Genomic DNA, 23,913 nt, shown 5'->3' with positions numbered 1-23,913 from the left:
CATAAATTATTAAAAAAAATGCAAAAAGTCTATTTTTTTAAAGAATAAAGTCATACAAGTGAAGTCTCAAAAAATTTTAAGATTAATCATTTTCCTAATAAAATTCTGATTCTTGGTTATTTCATTAGCTAATATTCTAATGTGGCTCATATTGAGATATCTGTACATACACAGTTCTTTTATATAACTCCTTTATATTATTCCCTGGCCCCCCCCCTTTTTTTTTTTACCCTGAATTGTCTGTTTGTCCCTAAATACTTTTATCCTTATGACTAGTTTCAACTCAATTAATATTATAAGGCTCAACTGTAATTAACTGTAATTAAGTTTCTACATGTTTCTATGAAAAAAAAATCAGCAGCAGGCAGTAAAGTTAGAAAGCTAAATTGGCATTTGAAGAAGATAGAAGCCTGCAGAGATGGGGCAACTACACACTCCCTTTGGCAATGACCAAACAGCCATTTTTCACATGCCTAGTAGCAGACTAGCCATCATACATGTTACATCTTGCAAAGACATAGTTCATTCACACTGCTTAGAGCAAAGGAAAGAGTTTGAAATTTATGGACTGAAGGTGCTTACAGGGCAAAGAATATGAATCCATAAGAAACCAGGTTTCACCATCCATGGGCAACTTAGAACACTTCCATTGAATTTTTTTGCTCCCACAGCAAAGTGAATCTAAAACTCATGCTGTGCTATTACACTTATTTTTGCAACAGTGCTTGCAAAAAGAGCTGTTTCCTCATGTGAAGAAAGCCTCATGCACGAAGAAATCTAATATTCAGATTCAATGCAATAAAAAGAACTACACCTTAAACTTACATGTGTGTCACTGCAAGCCAAAATGAATTAATTTCCTGCTGTATGAATTGCTAGTTTACTTACGACTTACTAGGTTAGCAACTTTTCTAGCATCTATGTTTCATTAAGACAGGAGAGGTCCTCTACACATAATTGCCAAGGACATAGGCAAAGATGTCTTTCATTAGATTAACAAAACAGACTAGCTAGGTAGATAAACTTCCATGTACACATGCCATTCTTATTGTAGCTGATAACTTGTCAGAAGTGCTCATTTACTTTTTCCTAGTTCAGACCTTCATCAAGTGGTGAAACATAAGCACAAACTTATATTTGAGGAAAGCTCTGAATTTTCCCAACGAATGGTCCTTAAACTGAGTGTATGTGCAGTAAGCTTCAAAGGTATATTTACTGATTTTGTATATATCACTAATGGCAAATACACAATATCCTGTAACTACTCACAATTTTTTATGTGATAAATTCCTAGTACTAAGACTAAAGAATAATTAAAGCTTTTAAGTTTTAGGATTTAATAATCCACATTCATAGCTGTATCTGCACAAAAGGTCATGCTGCGTCTGAAAAGGCGGAAACATCATGATTAAACTTATTATCTATACATAAATTTTCATTCATCTGAATACTTCAAACTGTTTTCTGCATGATAGCAACTAAAATCAGCTTTACAAAGTATAATTACAAATAAAATATATGTAACATGCTCCAGTAAGGAAATGCACTAAAGTGCAAGTTTATATCATTTACTAGAGTCACAGAATATGCTGAGTTGGAAGGGATCACAGAATCACAGAATGGGCGGGGTTGGAAGGAACCTCTGAAGATCATCTACTCCAACCCCCCTGCTGAGCAGAATCACCTAGAGCATGTTATGCAGGATAGCGTCCAAGCGGGTTTTAAATACCTCCAGAGAAAGAGACTCCACAACCTCTCTGGACAACCTGTTCCAGTGCTCTGTCACCCTCACAGTAAAGAAGTGCCCCCTCATATTCAACTGGAACCTCCTATGCTTCAGTTTGTGCCCGTTCCCTCTCGTCCTGTCGCTGGGCACAACTGAAAAGAGACCGGCTCCATCCTCTCGACACCCTCCCCTCAGATATTTGTACACATTAATGAGATCTCCCCTCAGTCTTCCCTTTTCCAGGCTAAACAGGCCCAATTCTCTCAGCCTGTCCTCGTGCGACAGGTGCTCCAGTCCTCTAATCATCTCCGTATACCCTCTGAACTCGCTCCAGTAGTTCCATGTCCCTCTTGTACTGGGGACCCCAGAACTGGACTCAATACTCTAGGTGTGGCCTCACCACGGCTGAGTAGAGGGGGAAGATCAACACCCTTGGCCTGCTGGCAACACTCTTCCGAATGCACCCCAGGATACCATTGGTCTTCTTGGCCACTAGGGCACATTGTTGACTCATGGTCAGCCTGCTGTCCACCAGGACTCCCAGGTCTCTCTCTGCAGAGCTGCTCTCCAGCAGGTCACCCCCCAGCCTGTACTGGTACTTAGAGTTATTCCTCCCTAGGTGCAGGACCCTGCACTTGTCCAACTCCCGATTCCACACAAGCCAACCTAAGAGTTAAACCATATATCTAAGAGCATTGTCCAAATGCTTCTTGAACACCAAAATGTTTGGGGCCATGACCCTGGGGAGCCTGTTCCATTGCCTGATCACTCTCTCAGTAAAGAGCTTTTTCTTAATATCCAGTCTGAACTTCCCCTAGCTTTATTAAGCCATCCCCTTGCATCCTATCACCGGTCACCAGAGAGAAGAGATCAGCACCTCCCTCTTTGCTCCCCCTCTTGAGGAAGTTGTAGACAACAGTGAGGTCACCCCTCAATCTCTCTCTAAGCTGAACAAACCAAGTATCCTCAGCCACTCCTCATATGTCACACTCTCTAGTCCTTTCATCATCTTTGTTGCCCTCCTTTGGAGGCATTCTAATAGTTTTATATCATCATTATATTGTGGAGCCCAAAACTGCACACAGTACTTGAGGTGAGGCCACACCAGTGCTGAGCATAGTGGGACAATCACTTCTTTTAACTGGTTAGTTATACTGTGCTTAATGCAGCACCCCAGGGAAATGGTTGGCCCTTTTGGACATCAGGGCACATTGTTGACTCCTATCGAGCTTACCATCAACCAAAACCACCAGATCCCTTTTTGCAGGGCTGCACTCCAGCCACTAGTCCCCCAGTACGTACGTATGTACACCCAGAATTACATTGTCCCAAGTGCAGAATCCAGCATTTGCTCTTGTTAAATTTCATATAGTTGGCAATTGCCCAGTGCTCTAATCTATCAAGATCTCTCTGCAAGGCCTCTATATGCTCAAGGGAATGGATGACTTCTCCCAATTTAGTATCATCCACAAACTTACTTAGTGTGCACTCAACTCCCGTGTCCAGGTTATTGATAAAAACATTGAATAGAACTGGCCCTAAAATTGAGCCCTGGGGAACACCACTTACTGACTGGCCACCAGCCTGATGTTACCCCATTTACTACAACTCTCAGAGTCCAACCCTTCTGCCAATTGTTCACTCATTGTACTGTATATAATGTCTAGTTGTATGCTAGATGCTTTATCCAGAAGGATACTGTGAGAAACAGTATTGAAAGCTTTGCTAAAATAAATTTTAAAAAAACACCCCACATCCACTGCTTTCCCTTTGTCCACTAGGTGGGTAACCTTGTCATCAGATCTTGTCCCAGGACCTGTCATTGGTGCTAAAGACAGAGGCAAAGAATATATGAAATGTCTCTGCTTTATCTTCAACCCTATTTGTGAGGTGACCAACCAATGGACCAATGTTATCTCTGGTCTTCCTTTTGCTGTTAGCATACTTTAAAAAGCCTTTTTGTTTTGTTAACTACCACAGTACTGGCCAGCTTCAGCTCCAATTGAGCTTTGGCTGTACATGTTTTCTCCCTACAACAGTGAACAGAATCTCTATATTCCTCCTGTGTAGCCTGACCTTGCTTCCAAAATCCATACACTTTCTTTTTTCACCTAAGTTCCTGAAGGAGATATCTGTTTAGCCAAGCTGGCCTTCTGCCCCATTTGCTTGACTTCCAACACATTGGAATTGACTGCTCCTGCACTCTTAAGAAATGGCTTGTAAAAAGTGATCAGCGTTGATGGACCACAATGCTTTCAAAAGCAGATTTCCAGAGGACCTTACTAACCAGTTCCTTGAACAGCCTAAAGTCCGCTTTCCCAAAATCAAGGGTAGTAGCTTTGCTGACAGTTTTTCTCATATCACCAAAGATTTTAAACTCAACTATTTCATGATTGCTGTGGCCATGATAGCCACCAATCACCACTTCATCCACAAGACCACCTCTGTTTACAAACCACATATCTAGGAGGGCACCTTTCCTAGTTGACTCCCTTAGTACCTGTATCAAAAATTTATCTTCAGTGTGCTTCAGGAATTCACTGGACCTGTTTGTGTCTGCTGTACGACAGTCCCAGTTAACATCTAGGAAGTTGAAGTCGCCCATAAGGACAAGGGCAACTGATCTAGAGATTTCCCTTAATTCCTTATAGAATGCTACGTTCAGTATCATCATCCTGGCTGGGTGATCTATAGCAGACACACATCATCATCTGCTTTATTAGCTTTTCTCCTACATGTTTACCCAGAGGCTCTCAACCACATCATCCCCAACTGCAAGCACTGTACAGTCCAACCCCTCCTTTACATACAGCACTACCCTTCTGCCTCACCTGCCCTGCCCACCTCTCCTGAAGAGCCATCTTCATGGAGATGAATATCATAAATAACCATCATCACAATATCATAAATAACCATCATCACAATATCATGAATAACCATCATCACTTATCATGAATAACCATCCATCACAGCACTCCAGTCATAGGACTCTTCCAACCAAGTCTCACTTATGCTAATGATGTCTTAGCTCTGGGACTAAGACAGCACATTGTCCCACAAATACTGTCATGCCATCCCATAGCTTATTGCTAGTAAGCTTGATTTTACCTCTTTTCACCCTTCAAACCTAGTTTAAAGCTCTTTCAAATCAGCCCCACTAACTTGTGAACAAAAATATTTCTCCCCCTTTGAGAAAGTGAATCCCGTCAGGCTCCAGCAAACCTGGTATTGCATAGGCCATCCAAAACCCAAAATTCTACTGGTGACATCAGCCTTGGAGCCAGGTATCAATAAGCTGGGTCCACCTGTTTCTTTCAATATCATTCCTTACAACTGGAAGGATAGATGAGAATACTACCTACGTTCCTTCACCAATCTTCCACGACCCTGAAGTCTCTTTTGATTGCCCCTGAGTTCTCATTGTGACTTTGTCGCTACCCAGATGGAAAAGCAAGAGCAGATAATAATCTGATGGCCACACCAGGCTAGGAAGTTTCCTGGTAACATCCTTAACGTGAGCCCCACGGAGTCAGCAAACTTCCCTAAAAGGTGGGTCTGGTTGGCAGATCAGGTCCTCTGGTCCCCTCAGAAGGTAGTCACCTACAGCAATAACCCACCATATTTTCTTTACGGAGGTGGTCATGATACAGGGGGTAAGATGACCTACCTCAGTGACTTCTCTTGCATAGATGGATCATCATCCACTTCATCATGTCCCTGTCCTTCCAATTCCAGAACCTCATAATTTATTGTGTTAAGGGCAAGGGAAGGGAAGGCAAAGTAGACAAGTAGGAGCTTCTCCCACTGCCCTGAGCAGAGACTTGTTTCCATTCACCTCTATCCCTCAAGTCAATGCCTCCTGCCTGGTGGAGAGAGAGTACAGGATCCCCCTTGCCATCTGTTATGCCTAATTGACATTTCTGTTCCACTGAGGGCAGAGTATGAATCTACCAGTCAATCTCCTGGAGCCCAGCCACCAAGCTCAGCAGTTCTGCCTGGGCACGCCTCTCACAGGTATTCTTGCTACTGCCTCAGACACCAGTAGAAACCTTAGGCACATCCTGCAGCTGGAGACTTGGATGGCTGCACGCTCCCTTGGGAGTTCTGTCTGGGTAGCTGCATTGGCCCCAGTGGGTGTAAATACCACAGAGGACATAGCTTTCTGTTGAGTGGTCACCACTGTTTGAGCTCCCCGGGGAGGGATTATGACCAGTGGACCAGTGAAAAAACCTCCTCAGATACCTACCAGATACCTCGTAAGTTTTGCACTGCTCTCAGCACATGGCAACTGCTGGTATGTGCTTCATGTGGTTTGAACTGGCACAGCAGGTGCAACTGGCGCTGCCCAACTCTCACCTGCCCCTCCTGTGAGACCTGCTGCTTGCCAGTCAGTCCCTCCCTCCGCCTGAGGGTGTCGAGGCCCAAAACCCCCCTTCAGGAACCACCACCCTGAATACATCCCAAACCTTGTGTACTTCTCAGCAGGTGGCAGCTGCTGAGAGGCTTACTGCTTTTTAAATTGAGTGCTTCTCCAATTAAACTGAACAATGAATGTATGTTTCACATTTTCATAGCCTGTCAGTTCTGAATGAGTTTAATTTCTAAGTTCTCGAGAACTAGGATGTGGCTGCACTGCTTGAATAACAAAATTAGTGTTGAACATTTTTAAATATTGTGAAATGTAAACACTGAAATAAATTATCCTAATATTAAACTTTTCCAAAAACCTTGGCTTAACAAAACCAAGATTCTCTTGACAGTGTACCTTTAATATAGATGGGGTATATTTATATATATTTAATGTCAAGAACAGCTTTCTGATTTAAAGAATTTGCATTGCTGAAACAAAAACTGAGAAAACACATCTGATGATTATGTATTATGACAGATTTCTTCATCACAAAACTTTTGTTTAAGATACTACTTCATAGCTAATAATTTTAATCAGCATAATTCTATAATTTAAAATAAAACAAAAAAGTAAAACTAATGACACTCTTGGAGTTCTACAGTATTAACACTGGTAAGGGATTTAGAGAGCCTGGTGTTAATAACACACTTGTTCAATGCAACACTTCTTTTGCTTCCACAAGCTAATTTAGAAACAAAGGTTACCCACAGATTTTGTAAACTGAAATAAACACTTAAAGGGGAAAAAAGGCCTATTTGCCACAAGCTTTTGATGAGGTTTTGTAACTACTGTTATGCCTACTGTTGTAGGCATCATTATGACCAGACTGTTCAAAGAGCTAGTCAAAAAACGCCAACTGAAATTTAAGTGCTCTCCCCTTAAGAGTTGTTAAGAAATTGTGTCAAGCTTATAAAGAATAACTACCATGAAGCTTCATCCACAGGATGAGATTCTCATTAAGATGAAAATCTAGCCACGCAGCCTAAGCCTAAAAGGCAAAGGCAGGGATTGGGAGAATGATGAACTGCCCACTGTAGGAGAAGATCATGTTCGAGACCGTCTAAGGAACCTGAAGGTGCACAAGTCCATGGGACCTAATGAGATGTATCTGCGGGTCCTGAGGGAACTGGCAAATGAAGTTGCTAAGCCACTATCCATCATATTTGAGAAGTCGTGGCAGTCTGGTGAAGTTCCCACTGACTGGAGGAGGGGAAACATAACCCCCATTTTTAAAAAGGGAAAAAAAGGAAGACCCGGGGAACTACAGGCCAGTCCGTCTCACCTCTGTGCCTGGCAAGATCATGGAGCAGATCCTCCTGGAAACTATGCTAAGGCAGATGGAAAATAAGGAGGTGATTGGTGACAGCCAACATGGCTTCACTAAGGGCAGATTGTGCCTGACAAATCTGGTGGCCTTCTACAATTGGGTTACAGCATTGGTGGATAGGGGAAGAGCAACTGACATCATCTACCTGGATTTGTGCAAAGCATTTGACCATGTTCCCAACGATATCCTTGTCTCTAAATTGGAAAGACATGGATTTGACGTATGGACCGCTTGGTGGGTAAGGAATTGGCTGGATGGTTGCACTCAAAGAGTTGGGATCCATGGCTCAATGTCCACAGGTGGAGACCAGTGACAAGTGGCGTTCCTCAGGGGTCGGTACTGGGACCGTCGCTGATTAACATCTTTGTTACTGACATGGCCAGTGAGACTGAGTGCACCCTCAGCAAGTTTGCTGATGACACCAAGCTGTGTGGTGTGGTTGACACGCTGGCGGGAAGGGATGCCATCCAGAGGGACGTGGACAGGCTTGAGGGGTGGGCCTGTGTGAACCTCATGAAGTTCAGCAAGGCCAAGTGCAAGGCCCTGCACCTGGGCCAGAGCAATCCCAAGCACAAATACAGGCTGGGTGGAGAATGCATTGAGAGCAGCCCTGAGGAGAAGGACCTGGGGATGCTAGTTGATGAGAAGCTCAACATAAGCCAGCAATGTGCGCTTGCAGCCCAGAAAGCCAACCATATCCTGGGCTGTGTCAAAAGAAGTATGGTCAGCAGGTCAAGGGAGGTGACTGTCCCCCTCTACTCTGCTCTTGTGATACCCCACCTGGAGTGCTGCATTCAGCTTTGTTGCCCCCAGCACAAAAAGGATGTGGGCATATTAGAATGAGTCCAGAGGAGGGCCACGAAGATGATCAGAGGGCCGGAGCACCTCTTCTATGAAGAAAGGCTGAGGGAGCTGGGGTTGTTCAGTCTGTAGAAGAGAAGGCTCCGGGGAGACCTAATTGTGGCCTTTCAGAACCTAAAGGGGGCCTACAGGAAAGCTGGGGAGGGACTCTTTGTCAGGGAATATAGTGATAGGAGAAGGAGGAATGGCTTTAAACTAGAAAAGGGTTGCTTTAGATTAGACATTAGGAAGACATTCTTTACTGTGAGGGTGGTGAGGCATTGGAACAGGTTGCCCAGAGAAGTTGTGGATGCTCCAACCCTGGAGGTGTTTACAGACAGGTTGGATGGGGCTTTGAGCAACCAGGTCTAGTGGGAGGTGTCCCTGCCCATGGCAGGGGGGTTGGAAAAAAAAAAAAAGAAAAAAAAAGAAAAAACAAACAAACAAACAAACAAAAATTTTGAAAGAAGCATTTCTGCCACTAAGGGAAAATTTCTTTAAAAAAACAAAACAACAACAACAAAAAAAACAGCCCATAAAGCACATACAAACCAGTAAGAAAAAATGTCTATATGAACACCATAATACTACCCAATACGTTATTCAAATATGTCAGGTCTAATCAAGAATTGCAGGGATCTGCAACTAGACAAACTAACTATACACCTATTTAGAATCCAGTATTGTCTGCATCAATATATTGAGGAAATAAGTATAGCGACACTATCATTTCTTTAAAATAAACTTATGAATAAGATTTTTTACTTTTCATAATTTCAACAGAATGTTATAAACTGTTCCAAAGGAGAGAGATCTTCTAGAAAACATAAAATCTCACAAGTTCAAGTTGCACAGTATGTCTGAAACTTAATTATATTTTCAGTGGTTTTATATATCAACAACATAGTAAAGTATCTGACTTTTGAGGCAGCTAAACACATATTTGACTTATCATAATAAATTGATATAGGTTACATACATCACTACTTAGTCTGTGCACCATCTGTAGGTAGTCTTCATTTGAGCTATGTCTAGAATTATCAGCATGATGATTAGCTGAATTTCCAGACAATTGACTTGAAATTTTATTTTCATGGAGATTCCTCATCCCAGCTGTGACAATGGGACTGGACACTGAAGCTGAAATATAAAAAATGTAAATAATTATACTGATATATACATACACTCATTAACTCTTAAAGGTTCCACAGAAAGCATCATAATAGTGGATAATAGTGAGTTAGATACAAGAGGTCTGGAATCTGAACAAAAATCCTTTTTTCTTGATTGAATCCTTCTGCTACAAATGCTTTGAATAAAATCAGGTATCTAAGATATAATTTTCAAGAGGATTCAAAAATCCAAATTTCACATACAAGCTAGCCAAGCTATCTCCGCATCTATCCTAATTACTTTCAGTATCATTTTCTTACAGATTATAGAAAACTATTTTCTTTTACATAATTTTTATTCACTCCCGTCAGTATATGAAGCTTTCAAGGCATTCATGAGACATGCAACATTGCATACAGAACAGCTATATACATATTCCAAGCACACTACTAAACTTTAAAACAGATTATTTAGAAGAATCCAATGAGAATTCTACTTACCAACAAAAAATGCCTAGATACTTTAACAGTGTTCACATTGTTTAAGATTGTATTTAGAAAAGGGAAAAAGAAAGAAATCCATTCATGCTGAAGGTCATCTTTGCTAGTTACTGCATAACTTGAGTCTAATTCTAGCCAACTTAGCATTAGTCTAGTCTACACTACAAAGGTTTGGTAAGGCTAAATAAGATGGCAGCAAAACTTAGTTACACTGGCAAAAATGATGTTTTTGCTAGTAGAGATAAATGATGGCCATAACTATCAAATAAAAGTGTTTTGGTTTGTTTTGATTTTTCTATTGTCATATATACATGATAATTATGTAAAATAGGTGTACATAGGGGAGCAATGTCAAATGAAGATGTTTTACTTTGTTTGTTTGTTTAATATATTATTACTCTGTACAGTTAGGTAAACAAAGCTAAAAATACAAAAAAAAAAAAAGCATGTGACTTCGAAGAAATCAAGAGCCATGAAACATGCACATGAAGGCAAAGCTGACATGAGATAAGAGAACATAACAAACATCACAGACTTACCTTGCTGCAACTGAGGATGTGGTGTGTAACTCGGAGGATGTGAATATGGCATGTACCCTGCAGGGCTTTGAGGTGCATATGGACTAGGCACTGGACTGTTCTGTTGTGCCAAAAATCTGTTACTGGAGCTTGTCTGTGGTGGCACAAACCGGCTAAAAATAAAATTTTAAAAGTTTTTAGAAGTTGTAAAAGCAAATTTAGACAATTTTATTATTCCTTTTGAAATACTATACCTCTAGAACATTATAACTTCTGGGAAAGACATGAAATTCCAAAGCAATCAAGAAACCTCTTCAAAAGCAGTATTTAAAGCTATCAATGCCTTCCCAACTTCAATTACTACTTAAGAGCCACAGGTTAGGAACTGTATTAGTAAAACTAAAGAAGAGAATAGAAAGCGTTCATAAGATCCCCACTTAGTGAAAGGACACAACAACACAAGTTACAAATATTTACTAAAATATGTAATTTTCAGAAGTCAGTTCTAGCTTATTAGAAGCTTGAATGAAAATGACAGATAAAGTTTAATTATCAAATAAAAATAAGCTTGCTATGATCAACAAGGAGCCATCTACTCTAAATATGATTTTTCCAGTAAGATTTCAAAGAACTTTATCTTGCGCAACTATACTACCAAAATATAGGAATGTGATGGGCAGTTAGGTAGGACCTGACCCAAAGTCCACTGAATACAGCTTATTCTTTCACTGGCTTTACCTTGGACTGATCCTAAAGATAGGATGCCATACAAATCAGGCTTGTGACAATAATACATGTACATTATAACTTACATTCTTTCAAAATAAAAATAAAACAAATACATGCTTTCACAACCCTCGGTTCTGGATAGCAACTTTGTGACGGTAAGCTTCCGCAGAAAGAAACAGCAAAATATTTAAAACAAGGATTTCAAGAAGACATAGCACATTGTAACATTCATAATTCATAAAACCTTCTTCAAAATCACTTTTAGATATAAAAGTGAATAAATATATATATATAAAATCACTCTTGACAGTGTAGTTGTTTTTTTTACAGTTATAAAAAAGGTTGGACTAGATGATCTTAGAAGTCTTTTCCAACCTGAATGATTCTATGATAAAGCTTTCTATTTGCCCAAACAATTACATTAACTTGAAGTGAAATGTGAAATAACAGTTTATTTTAATAATGATGTCTAATAGCTGCAGATTAAATCTATTACAGCCCAGTAACTGGGTTGAAACTGCATGCAGATATCTTTCCTCTAATCCAGAGTACTTTATTATATCAATAAAGACCTAGATAATAGGTACGCCCTATTTGCTAACATTCAAAGTTTGAAAAAGAACTAGAAAGTTGAAGAGGAAGCTGCTGGCCAAACTACTAGGCCTATCCTCCTATAGATGGTCTTTTTGTCTACTGTTAAAACAGTACTCCATGCTTTAACAAGCCTTCTGTCTCATCCTCCTGTCAGGCTGGCACTGCTATACATGCCAGAACGCCTCTTCTCTCCTATCCTCCTGCCACCACTGTCAGCCTCTGCAACAGAGAGAGTACAACTGGAGGGGTGGGAGGAGGCAGGGAGATTCTTTACGCAGGAAAGAAAATCTGCCAAAATCATGGAAGGGAGAGAGTCGGGAATCATGACTAGTCCTTATAGTACAAAGATTAATTCACTGGCAAAAAGTGAATAAGCACTATATTTGTTTTTTTTCCAGGTGCAGAAACTCACCCTGCTGTCAGACAAATGCAGGATTTATCTTAACACTGATCTTACTTCGACTCACATACTTGCAGCAAGAATTGACTGTCACTGTAGGAAGCATGTGAAGTTCACTGCCCACTCTCTACCCCCATTTAAACATAGCATTACCTGGAAGGGCTATGTGAGATAGTGGTTTGTTGATAATTGGAAGATGCAGGACTACCACGCATGGAATTCTGAGAAATATTAAACTGCGATGACATCATCATCCCTATTAAAAAGAACACAGCAACATTAGTTTACACGCATTTCCTTTTTAATCAAAAAAGTCTCTCATTTCAGGAATGATTATATACAAAGAGATTAGCAACTTTGTGGGTAGATGATGTTAATGTCTATAACTATTTAAGATGTTAATGTCTATAACATTTAAAAGATTGATTATATGTAAGATGTCTGTTTTACACTATGATATGGAAAAGCACTCCCTGAAGTTTTGAAATTTCAAGAGGACTTCCTTCCTCTTAAGTTCTTTAAACTTCCCAAGTCAAAACCTGTTAGTAAATAGAAACATCTTATAACAGGATATATATTCACACCCCAGACTAGTGCGTACAGTACTGATTGTGCCAATGATTAAAAGATTCGGGAACTTTACAACAAAACAGAAGAACACAGAAAACTTATCTCCTGTTTTTTGAGCAAGTATAGCTAACAATCACCTCATGCAGAGGTGGTGCAAGATACTCTTGCAAAGAGGTATGTGACAAGGGAACTACTGTACGCAGGTACAAATCACAGAGATGCATTTGTAAGTCGTCCCCTGGACATTTCCTGTACAAAGGTTTTCTGCTAGAAGTTCCCTGAGTGCTCACTGCACGCTGGTTCACGTGCTGCAGACACTCTAACCAGAGCATAGAATACTAGTTACAAAATTTTTGTCAAACTACTAACTCCTAACATTCAGAAACATACAGAAAGCTGACAGAACATGCCCATATACAGATGCCGTGTAATTTTATATAAAATATACAGATGAGGTTTCATTTTATGCTAAAGCAAAGACCATACTTTTAAAACACTTTTAAAACATATTTGTTTTCTCCTTCCTAAATTTAAAACACGTTTTGAACCACAGACGTGGTGGGTTTTCGTTTAAAAGTTTTTTTTTAATTGTAATTGATTTTTTAAATAAGCAATTCAAATAAAAAAAAAATCTACAGTTTATTCTGTGACAGACAACTGTCACTCCTCTATCTCTATTGGGGGCTGAGGCAGAGAAAGAAGAGGGAGGTGGCATGGGGGGGGCACAATAGAGATAACAACAAAAATAAAAACAAAAAAAAACTATCTCCAAAATTTCAAGACAAATAACAATGAAGTAATGAAGTAATGAGGAAAATGAGGAAGGCATATAAATAAGGCACAAAAATTTAGTCTAAAAAGGAGCTGAAATTAGTCTGTGGCCATTAACACTAAAATATCTTGCATGTTTTTTACACTGTTGCCCTATCACTAAGCAACAGATTTACGATTCTACTTGTGTATTTCCATACATTAATATTTAAGAATTTCTTTTAACTGCAACTTTAATTTTGAATGTTTAGTTCTGAGAAAACATCATCCAAGTAATAAACATTCCTATAATAAGTTACCTTAACATATATATATACTTTTTTTGCTTGGAGAAAAGTGATACACATAAGTCCATCTTAGCATTCCTACTAAACGCCAAAGAATGTACTACATAAACATGCATCTCAAGATCACAGAAAGGGTCTGTGATCTATGACTAAACTGTATTATAGCATCATGCATGTTTAAACTAGGACTGCTGACCTACTGGTGATTTTTCAGTTAGACAGACACTCTTATTGGAAGTGTACATCTGCAATGTTTATCCCTTTAACAGGAACATTCTTGTATAAATGGAAAAAATATCTAAGTAATTGACACCTTTGGAAAGATGCATACAATTCGAATAAATAAAAAAAAAGCACAAGTGTGAGTTGTGGTAAATAGCTTTAAGAGAATTTTAAGTCCTTCCTGAAATGCAAGCTATGCTATGAACAATAACTCTTGGCAAAACATTATTTTAGCTTACCTTCCAACACATATATCCTGAAAGACAGCGCTAAAGTGTTGAGAAGGAAAAAGAGGACAGGAAACCAAAGCAAACAAACACATGTCCACATACTACGTCATTCTTGTATTATGCACATAATCACAGAATGGTTGCTGCTAGAAGGGACCCTCTGGAGGTCATCTGGTCCAACCTCCTGCTCAAGCAGGGGCACCCAGAGGTGGTTACCCAGGACCACATCCAGGCAGCTTTTGAACATCTCTAAGAAGGGCGACTTCACAACCTCTCTGGGCAACCTGTTCCAGTGCTATATCACCTGCACAGTAAAGAAGTGCTTCCTAAAGTTCAGACGGAACCTCTTGTGCTCCAGTTTGTGTCCACTGCCTCTTCTCCTGTCATCAGGCACCAATGAAAAGAACCTGGCTCTGTCCTCTTTGCATCCCCACTTCAGGTATTTATAAACATTGCTGAGATTTTCCCCCCAAGCCTCCTTTTCTCCAGGCTGAACAGTCCCAACTCTCTCAGCCTCTCCTCATAAGAGAGGTGCTCCAGTCCCTTCATCATCTTGGTGGCCCTACATTGGGCTCTTTCCAGTATGTCAATGACTCTCTTCTACCGGTGTGGGAATAAAAATGTTGTTTTTGCAGAGTTACATTGTTTAAAGGTAAGGAATGTGGTATTGAGATATACTTGCAGTGATAGGAAAACTTAGCAGGCGACCTTGTAAAACGCAGACAACCAGACTCCTTAGAGCAATTAGGTGAAAATCATGGTGTCAAGTTGAGTCAGATAAGTGAAGAAACATTACCACTTCAAAGAGTAAAAAAGTCAAAAGAAATTTGAAATTTAACAGGCCGGCAACTGAAGGCCAGGCATTGTCTGTGAAGCATCGGATAGATTGTGAAGCTGGATTACCCACTCAGTGGGGAAACGGGAGGGTCCCGGTCATCGAGAAATAAAGTATATAAACTGTACTATGTGACTAGTAGGTGCGCTCCTGCTTGTGGGATGCCCGCCATTGCAATCGCGAATAAATTACTACTTCACTGAGATCTTCACCTGAGCCTAAGTTATTGGCTACTGACTGTTTCTTACAATTTGGGGGCTCGTCCAGGATCCAGTCACCTACCGGGGAGCCCCACCGCCGCAGCAGCAGGAAGGCATGCCCCGCTGATTTCAGAGGTCCTGTGCATCGACGGTGGCGGTTCTGCGGAGAGTTGACAGAGGGCCCGAGACTGATTAAAGAGGCAGGATCCCTGAAGTAGTGGGGAAGGGAAGAAGGTAGGCACTCCGGGTTTAAGAACTGATCCGGTAACTCTGTGCACAGACCAAGGTAAGAAATATTAAGTATTGCCTTGGGGGTCGGGTGAGACTCTGTGTGATATGCGATTGAGATGTACTTTTGTACGAAGCGAGTATGGAGTCCTGATCTGTGGTTCCGTAGCTCCCCGAGGGGCGCGGCCGGAGAAGGACGAAGCGTGAGATAAGAGAGAGAAAGGAAGAGTCTCGGGAAATCTGGTGTACAGTAAGCCCTTGCACAGTAAAGTGCTTGGCAGTACACCCCCATTTTCCAGAATCGGAACGTTAGTGTGTGGTACCCTGCAGGAGGGAAATTTCTGTAGCAGCACACTGACAAGGGCTAGGAAAAATGGGAAAATATGGGTTCCAGGGGACAGGGAGATATCCCTGGGGGGGTGCCTACCGACAGTTCTTCCTGAAGAATGATAAGAAATTGGAAAAATAATCCCAAAATTAGAGGAAATGATAAAAGAAGAAAATGGTTAAATATTGTGTATCAGTCTGGACAAAAGAACCAATTAAGGAAACAGCAGTATTTTGGCCAAAATATGGGTCTGATGAAAATTCAGGCTTTAAATTTATATGTAAACAATAAGATTCCTTTGTTTGGAGAAGGAGACAAGTCATGCTCCCCATAATTCTAATATTGCACCGGTGGCAGCAGCAGTCGCTCCAGGAAGGGAGACAGGGACTGCAATTAACACTGTCCCTAGAGAAGAGCGTACTCTAGGCTCTGGCAAGAATTAGAACAAGGTAGAAGAGATACTGAGAATTTTGCCTTCCCTTATACTAACAGTACTAACACTAACTGTGTATCCTCTTAGGTGAGCTCCCCCCCCTCCTTACCAGCAGAGAGATTAGGAGTTTTAAGAAGGAGATGAAGTCTTTAATTGAGGACCCCATCAGGCTAGCTGAACAATTAGACCAGTTCCTAGGACCTAACTTATACTCTTGGGGGTGGGAAATGAAGTCTATATTAAGTATGTTGTTTACAGGGAAAGAAATGAGAATGATCAGGAGGAGAGCTGCTATACAAAAATGGGAAAGAGCTCATCCTCCAGGACCAGGGGTAATACCGGCAGGGCAGAAATACCCACTTGCCGACCCCGGTTGTAATAATAACAGTGTGCAACACAGAAATCATATGAGAGACTTGGGGTCAGAATGAGAAAGTACTCAGGGATGAATCCTGAGGACCCAGTATCCCAAGGGCTCTTGAAAGTTCATTTTGTGATTAAAGCCTGGCAAGATACACAGAAAATGTTCCAGAAGGCGGGGGGATGTAGTGAACAGTCACTGGGGGGCCCTCCTGCGGGAGGCCCTGAACGTGTGTGTCAGGAGGGGAGATGAGAAGGAAAAGCAGAGAGTGAAACTAATGGTATTGACAGTGTAGCAGGTAGTCAGGGCCAGGATGGAAAGGAGAGGAAGAGAGATGAAGGAATGGCAGGCGAGGAAAGCTACCTGTGTTGCAGCCTGAATCCTATCAGGAACAGGCTTTGAGAAGACGTTTTAAGTGTGGCCAGGCTGGCCACTTCAAATAGGAATATCCGGAGTGGAAGAAGGAGGAGAGAAGGAAAATGGGATGAAGTATGTTATACTGATATGTTGTTTCAGCATCCTGGAGGGAGAAAGGTATGGAATGAAGTTGGCCAATGACTGAGACTTTGGTGAAAGTACAGGCTGGAGAAAGATAAGAAGAAGTGTTAAAAAGGGTTATTGAAGGTATTAAAGGTGTGGTATGTAATATTTGACAGAGCTGTTTTTTGAATGAGTTGGGAAAGTTGAATGAGCAGGGAAAGAGGATGTAGGCACTATCTAAGTAACAGTCTAGAAGTTTTGGTATATTTGCTGTGGTGTTTGGTCAGTTTCCTAAGTATCGGGAAGGGGGAGGGACCGGGGGGGACAGCCTGCTCCACCAGGGGCCTCTCCACAGGCTGCGGGGGGGCTTCAGCTCCGGCGCCTGGAGCGCCTCCTCTCCCTCCTTCTGCACTGACCTTGGTGTCTGCGGGGAGGTTTCTGGCTCCTCACTCTCCCAGCTGCTGTTGGGCGGCAGGTTTTTGTTTGTTTGTTTGTTTGTTTGTTTTCGTGGATGTGCTCTCACACAGGCACAGACTGTTGCTCATGGCTTGGCTCTGGGCAGCGGTGGGCCCCTTTGGGGCAGGATGAAATTGTCCCTTATCTGCCACGGGGCGGCTTCTGGATTCTTCTCGTGGGGGCTGCCACTGCAGCCCCCACAGAACCTTGCCATCGAACCCAATACACTGGGGCAGCTAGGTCATTACTGGCCTGTAAAGTATCAGGGATTAAATTAACTAATGAAACCCTAAATGTGATGGGGGTAGAAGGGGCTGGGATAACAGTGCCACCTTTGGGGGATACCAAGCTGAGACTAGGGGATAAAATGATCTCTGGGCAATTATTGTATGTACCCAAGGCAGGGACTAACTTGTTGGGAAGGGATTTGATGATGAAATTGGGCATTCAAATAGTAAATTGTTAGACTGGAATAACACTGTTATTAATGGAGTGCTCTCAGGCCCTGAGAGCAAAGATATATTCACCTCTGACTGGAAAGACCCTGAAATGGGGGCGGAAGCAACAATACAGATGGACGGTTTTACCTCAGGGGTTTACAGGGCCACCAATTGATTTGGGCAAGTTCTAGAACAGATTTTGGAGGAATTCCAACCTCCCAAGGAGGAATTACTGTTACAAATATGTGGATGATTGTTTATTGTCAGGACAGGAGAAAACAGTTGTGAGGAAAGCCACTAACAAGCCATTCAACTTTCTGGGAAAGCAGGGCTTGGGAGTATTGAAAAATAAATTACTATATGTAGAAAGAGAAGTCAGGTATTTAAGGCATCTAATGTCTGAGGGAAAACGGAGAATAAATCCAGAGAGGATTCAGGGAATTGTTGAAAACTAAGAAAGAACTAAAAAGTTTTAAGAGAAAGATTTCTTTTAAGGAATCAGGAGCCACGAAGTCTGAGGGAAAATGGATACTCCCTGATGGGAGAGAAATGCTGATTAAAGCATCAATGAGGCAAATATTAATCTTTTACATCAAGAGAGTCATTGGGAGATGCAAGCAATGTGTGATGTTGTGCTAAGAAAGTATGTCTGTGTAGGAATATACACTTTAGTGAAGCAAATATGCAGAGGACGTACCATATGTCAAAAGGTAAATAAAAAGGTCATTCGTAACCCACCTAGAGGGGGACGGGAGCCAGGGATTCGACCTTTCCAAAGTATACAGGTAGACTTTACTGAGTTACCTAAAGCAGGGAGACTTAAGTACTTGTTTGTCCTAATTGACCACATGACTGGATGGGTGTAAGCTTTCCCCTCTGTATCTGCCATTGCAAACACGGTGGCTAAGGTATCACTGGAGCAAATAGTCCCTAGATATGGGATAGCTGAAAACATTGATTCAGATCAAGGAAGTCATTTCACTTCACAAGTACTGCAAGGGTTAATGCAGGCCTTAGAGACTGAGCGGGATTTTTACACCCCCTGGCACCCCTCCTCTTCTGGGAAGGTAGAGTGAATGAGCCAGACATTAAAGAAGCAATTAACTAAATTAGTGTTGGAAACCCAACTTCCTTGGGTAAAATGCTTACCTTTAGCACTCCTGCAGGTTCAAACAGCACCAAGAAACGATATAGGAATTTCACCATATGAGATGCTGTTTGGATTACCCTGTCTGGGCAAAAGGGATGAGATACCACAATTCGAAACAAGAGAGTTTTCTTAAGAACTGTATTCTGGGGTTGTCTTCTTCTTTGTCATCTCTCAGGACCCGTGTGCTGTTGGCTCAAACCCCACCTTTGTAATTCCCCATTCACCACCATCAACCAGGAAATTGGGTCCTGAATCAGACCTGGAAAGGATCAACTAACGCCTGAATGGGAAGGACACTTCCAAGTACTACTAACCACTGAAACAGCCATAGGAACTGCGGAAAAAGGTTGGACTCACTATACTCGAGTGAAAGCACACGTCGACCCTAGTACCTGGGAAGTTGTTCCTACAGAAGAATTGCTGAAAGTTGAAATCAAAGAGAAAAATCTCATAGTGGACTCTGAGCTGGATAAAAGCTTACAATTGTAAACTAACCTTTTATTTTCACAGGTAACTAATGAGTGTGACTTGTGATTGAGAGAAAGGACAGACCTATAGTGAATTGAAGTGCTCCCAAGGGGGGGTTGTTATAGTGGTAGTGTACATCTTATTCTTTGTATTGATAATTATTTGGAAACCTAAGGGTTAAAAATAATGACAGGGAAAAATCAACTATTAATTTTGTTTTTTAGTGATTGTAGGCCTCAGAGAAGGCCTTGGTCAATTGGCAACTTGGAAAAGGCATGACCAGATAATAGTAAGATGGGATACCCCGTAAAAATATGGGTGAATGTGACAGAGGGTTATGTACCACAATCTGTCATGTTTGATGCTTGTGAGGTGTTAGCTTGTAGAGATTTAATTGCCCAAGGACAATTGAGCAGAGAGAACAAATAACTGGTAGAGACCCAACAGCCAGATTGAGAACAGCTGTATGGAAACAATCCTCTATTACCATCAGAGAAAGGGAGAAACTCAAGGAGAAAACAGGAGAGAAAGCAGGAGGCCCTCTTTGAAATGCGGCAGTTCAAACATTTGAGACTGAAACAGGGTATGGGGATGTGAATGCCTGGATAGAATGGGTCAAATTGCTATGCTCGTGCCTCAGGACAACTGATTACCCAGATAGTGCCTTTCCCATTGGGGTGGACCAAGGATTCCCAGGGGATGCAAGCACCCTTGCCTTCTAGCATTCTAGCCCATGAGATACCACCAAGTAGGTCCCAGAAGAGGTCAAAGTTGTCTCTCCCAAAGTCCAGGGTAGTAATCCTACATTTTGCCTTACTTCTTCCACCAAGTTCCATCTTGAACTCCACCATCTCATGGTCGCTGCATCCCAAGCTGCCCCCAACCTTCACATCCCTAACAAGCACATCCCTGTTGGTAAGAACGAGGTCCAGAAGCACCCCCCACCTCGTTGGTTCCTCCACCACCTGTGTCAGAAAATTATCTTCTACTCATTGAAGGAACCGTTTGGACACACTGAAGGAACTGTTTGGTTTTGGTTTTTTTTGCGAGCCATAAACAAAATAACTGCAGACGTCCACCCTGTAGTGCCAAACCCGTATACCCTTCTAACAACACTATCCAAAAGAGATTCTTATTTCACAGTATTGGATCTTAAAGATGTCTTCTTTTGTATACCCCTGGAGCCTGCCAGTCAGACTGTATTTGCTTTTGAGTGGGAAAATCTCACGACAGGGAAAAAGACCCAAATGTGTTGGACAGTACTGCTACAAGGATTCAAGAAAAGCCCCCCACGTTATTTGGGACTGCCTTGGCGGCAGATTTAAATAATTGGCAAAGCAAGAATGAAGGGAAATTATTGCAATATGTCGATAACTTGTTGCTAGGAGCCCCAACCAAAGAAAAATGATTGCAGTTGACTATTAGCTTGTTAAATTACCTGGGAATGGCCACATACAAAGTATTCCAGAAAAAGGCCTAGATATCCCAGCAGAAAGTACAGTACCTGGGGCTTGGTATTTCTCAAGGATAGCGAGCATTAGGTCCAGAGCAAAAAGAAGCTATATGCCAAATTGCTGTTCCCAAAATGAAAAAGCAATTGCGAGGATTCCTAGGGATGGCAGGCTTTTGTCAAATCTAGATCCCCAATTTTGGGCTAATAGCAAAGACATTGTATGAAGCAACAAAGGGGACAGAAAATGTGTTGGAGTGGACTGCTGAGTGCCAAAAAGGATTTGATGATATAAAAAGGGCCCGAATGTCAGCACTAGCCCTAGGGCTGCCAAACATGGAAAAACCTTTCCAACCGTTTGTTCATGAACAAAGGGGGGTGGCAGCCGGGGTGATGACCCAGACACTGGGGAGCAGGAGACCAGTGGACTACTTTTCAAAACAGCTAGACGAAATGACAATGGCTGTCTTGTTTGAGGGCAGTAGCAGTGACTGACTCCTAGTCTAAGAGGAAAGGAAACTGAGTTTGGGACAACCTTTGGTGTTATTTGTGCCACATGCAGTTGTAGCGGTGATGGAAGCCAAAGGAAACTGCTGGCTATCCCCAACCTGAATGAGGAATCATAGAAATGATAGCAACACAAGGCTGGAAAGGACCTACAAGATCATCTAGTCTAACCATCCTCTTATCACCAATACTACCCACTAAGCTACTAAATCATATCTCGCAGCACCTCGTCCAGGCGCTTCTTGAACACCACCAGGGACGGTGACTCCACCACCTCCCTGGGCAGGCCGTTCCAGTGCCTGATCACTCTTTGAGAGGAAAAGCTTTTCCTGATATCTAATCTAAATCTCCCCAGGTGCAACTTACGGCCATTTCCTTGATTCCTATCATTAGTTATCTGGGAGAAGAGGCCGACCCCCTCCTCATCACAACCTCCATTCAGGAAGTTGTAGAGTGCAATGAGGTCTCCCCTGAGATTCCTCTTCTCCAAACTAAACAATCCCAGCTCCCTCAGACGCTGCTCAGAAGACTTGTGCTCCAGACCCCTCACCAGTTTTGTTGCCCTTCTCTGGACATGCTCCAGGGCCTCGATGTCTTTCTTGTAGTGAGGGGCCCATAACTGAACAAAGTACTCAAGGTGCGGCCTCACCAGAGCTGAGTACAGGGGGATGGTCACCTCCCTGGTCCTGCTGGCTACACTCTTTCTAATACAGGCCAGGATGCCATTGGCCTTCTTGGCCACCTGGGCACACTGTCAGCTCATGTTCAGCCAAGCATTGATCAACACTCCCAGGTCCCTTTCCTCTTCACAGTCTTCTAACCACTCTGCCCCAAGCCTATAGCGCTGCATGGGGTTATTGTGGCCAAAGTGCAGGACCCAGCACTTGGCCTTGTTGAATGTCATACCATTCGCCTCAGCCCAGCAATCCAGCCTATCCAGATCCCTCTGAAGGGACACCCTACCCTCAGGCAGATCGACACTACCTCCCAACTTGGTGTCGTCTGCAAACTTACTGAGGGTACACTCAGTCCCCTCATCTAGGTCATCAATAAAGATATTAAACAAGATAGGCCCCAGTACCGACCCCTGGGGGACACCACTTGTAACAGGACGCCAGCTGGACTTAACTCCATTAACCACTACCTGCTGGGCACAGCCCTCCAGCCAGTTCTTTACCCAGAGGAGAGTATACCTGTCCAGGCCACGGGCAGCCAGTTTCCCAAGGAGAATACTGTGGGAGACCGTGTCAAAGGCTTTGCTGAAGTCTAGGTAGACTACATCAACAGCCTTTCCCTCATCTACCAGTCTGGTCACACGATCATAGAAGGAGATGAGGTTGGACAAGCACGACCTGCCTTTCATGAACCCGTGCTGGCTGGGCCTGATCCCCTGGATGCCACGCATGTGCCATGTGATCTCACCAAAGATGATTTGCTCCATGACTTTCCCTGGAACCAAGGCCAGGCTGACAGGCCTGTAGTTCCCCGGGTCCTCCTTACGGCCCTTCTTGTAGATGGGAGTCACATCGGTAAGCCTCCAGTCCTCTGGGACCTCTCCAGATAACCAGGAACGCTTGTAGATGGTGGAAAGCGGCTTGGCAATCACTTCTGCCAGCTCCCTCAGCACCCTAGGGTGTAGCCCGTCTGGTCCCAAGGACTTGTGACATTCCAGATGGAGGAGCAGGTCTCTAACCGTCTCTTCCTGGATCACAGGGGGTGATTCTCTACCTGAATCACAGGGGACGTGCAGGTCAGGGCGTAAAGTACCCTGACGATAACTGATCCGACTGTTAAAGACAGATGTAAAGAAGGCATTGAGAACCTCAGCCTTTTCCTTATCCTCAGTGATCACATTCCCTGCTGCATCAAGTAAAGGACGGAAATTCTCCTTGGTTCTTCTCTTACTGTATTAATGTTTGTAAAAGGATTTCTTGTTCTCTTTTACTGCAGTGGCCGATCTGAGTTCAAGATGGGCTTTTGCCTTTCTAACTTCCTCCCTGAATATCTTAGCAACTTCTTTGTAGTCTCCCCAAGTAGCCTGTCCCTTCTTCCGGAGGACGTAGACTCTCTTTTTCTCCCGGAGTCTCAACAAAAGTTCCCGGTTCATCCACGCCGGTCTTCTTCCCCTCCAGCTCGCCTTACGGGACTCAGGAACAGCCTGCTCCTGTGCCTTTAAGATTTCCATCTTGGGGAGCGTCCAGGCTTCCTGGACCCCTTTGCCCTTCACGAGTGACTCCCAAGGGACCCCTGCAACAAGTGTCCTGAACAGGTCAGAGTCTGCCCTCTGGAAGTTCAAGACAGCATTTTTGCTAGTTACCCTTTTGACATCACCAAGAATA

At 42.6% G+C, this 23,913-nt stretch overlaps 2 protein-coding genes across 4 annotated transcripts in view; both read right to left on the bottom strand.

Annotated features, from left to right (window-relative positions):
• LOC308184976 (uncharacterized protein) overlaps positions 1 to 23,913 on the bottom strand; it is a gene marked incomplete at its 3' end in the record, with an annotated part of 320,479 nt that overhangs the window by 132,362 nt on the left and 164,204 nt on the right. The gene's annotated exons all lie outside the window — the stretch shown is intronic.
• Positions 1 to 23,913, bottom strand: part of LOC308184706 (nipped-B-like protein) — a 196,016-nt gene that overhangs the window by 94,100 nt on the left and 78,003 nt on the right. For all 3 annotated transcript variants that reach the window (XM_080572031.1, XM_080572030.1, XM_080572032.1), the window contains exons 5-7: positions 12,312 to 12,414; positions 10,457 to 10,608; positions 9,284 to 9,444 (exon numbers count right to left, since the gene is read on the bottom strand). In XM_080572031.1, the coding sequence (XP_080428157.1) occupies positions 9,284 to 9,444; positions 10,457 to 10,608; positions 12,312 to 12,414 (416 nt within the window). The remainder of the gene's footprint in view (positions 1 to 9,283; positions 9,445 to 10,456; positions 10,609 to 12,311; positions 12,415 to 23,913) is intronic.

This window comes from Anser brachyrhynchus (genome assembly GCF_964034855.1).
Source record: "Anser brachyrhynchus genome assembly, chromosome: W".
NCBI lineage: Eukaryota > Metazoa > Chordata > Aves > Anseriformes > Anatidae > Anser > Anser brachyrhynchus.
This window is presented reverse-complemented; position numbering and strand designations above follow the sequence as displayed.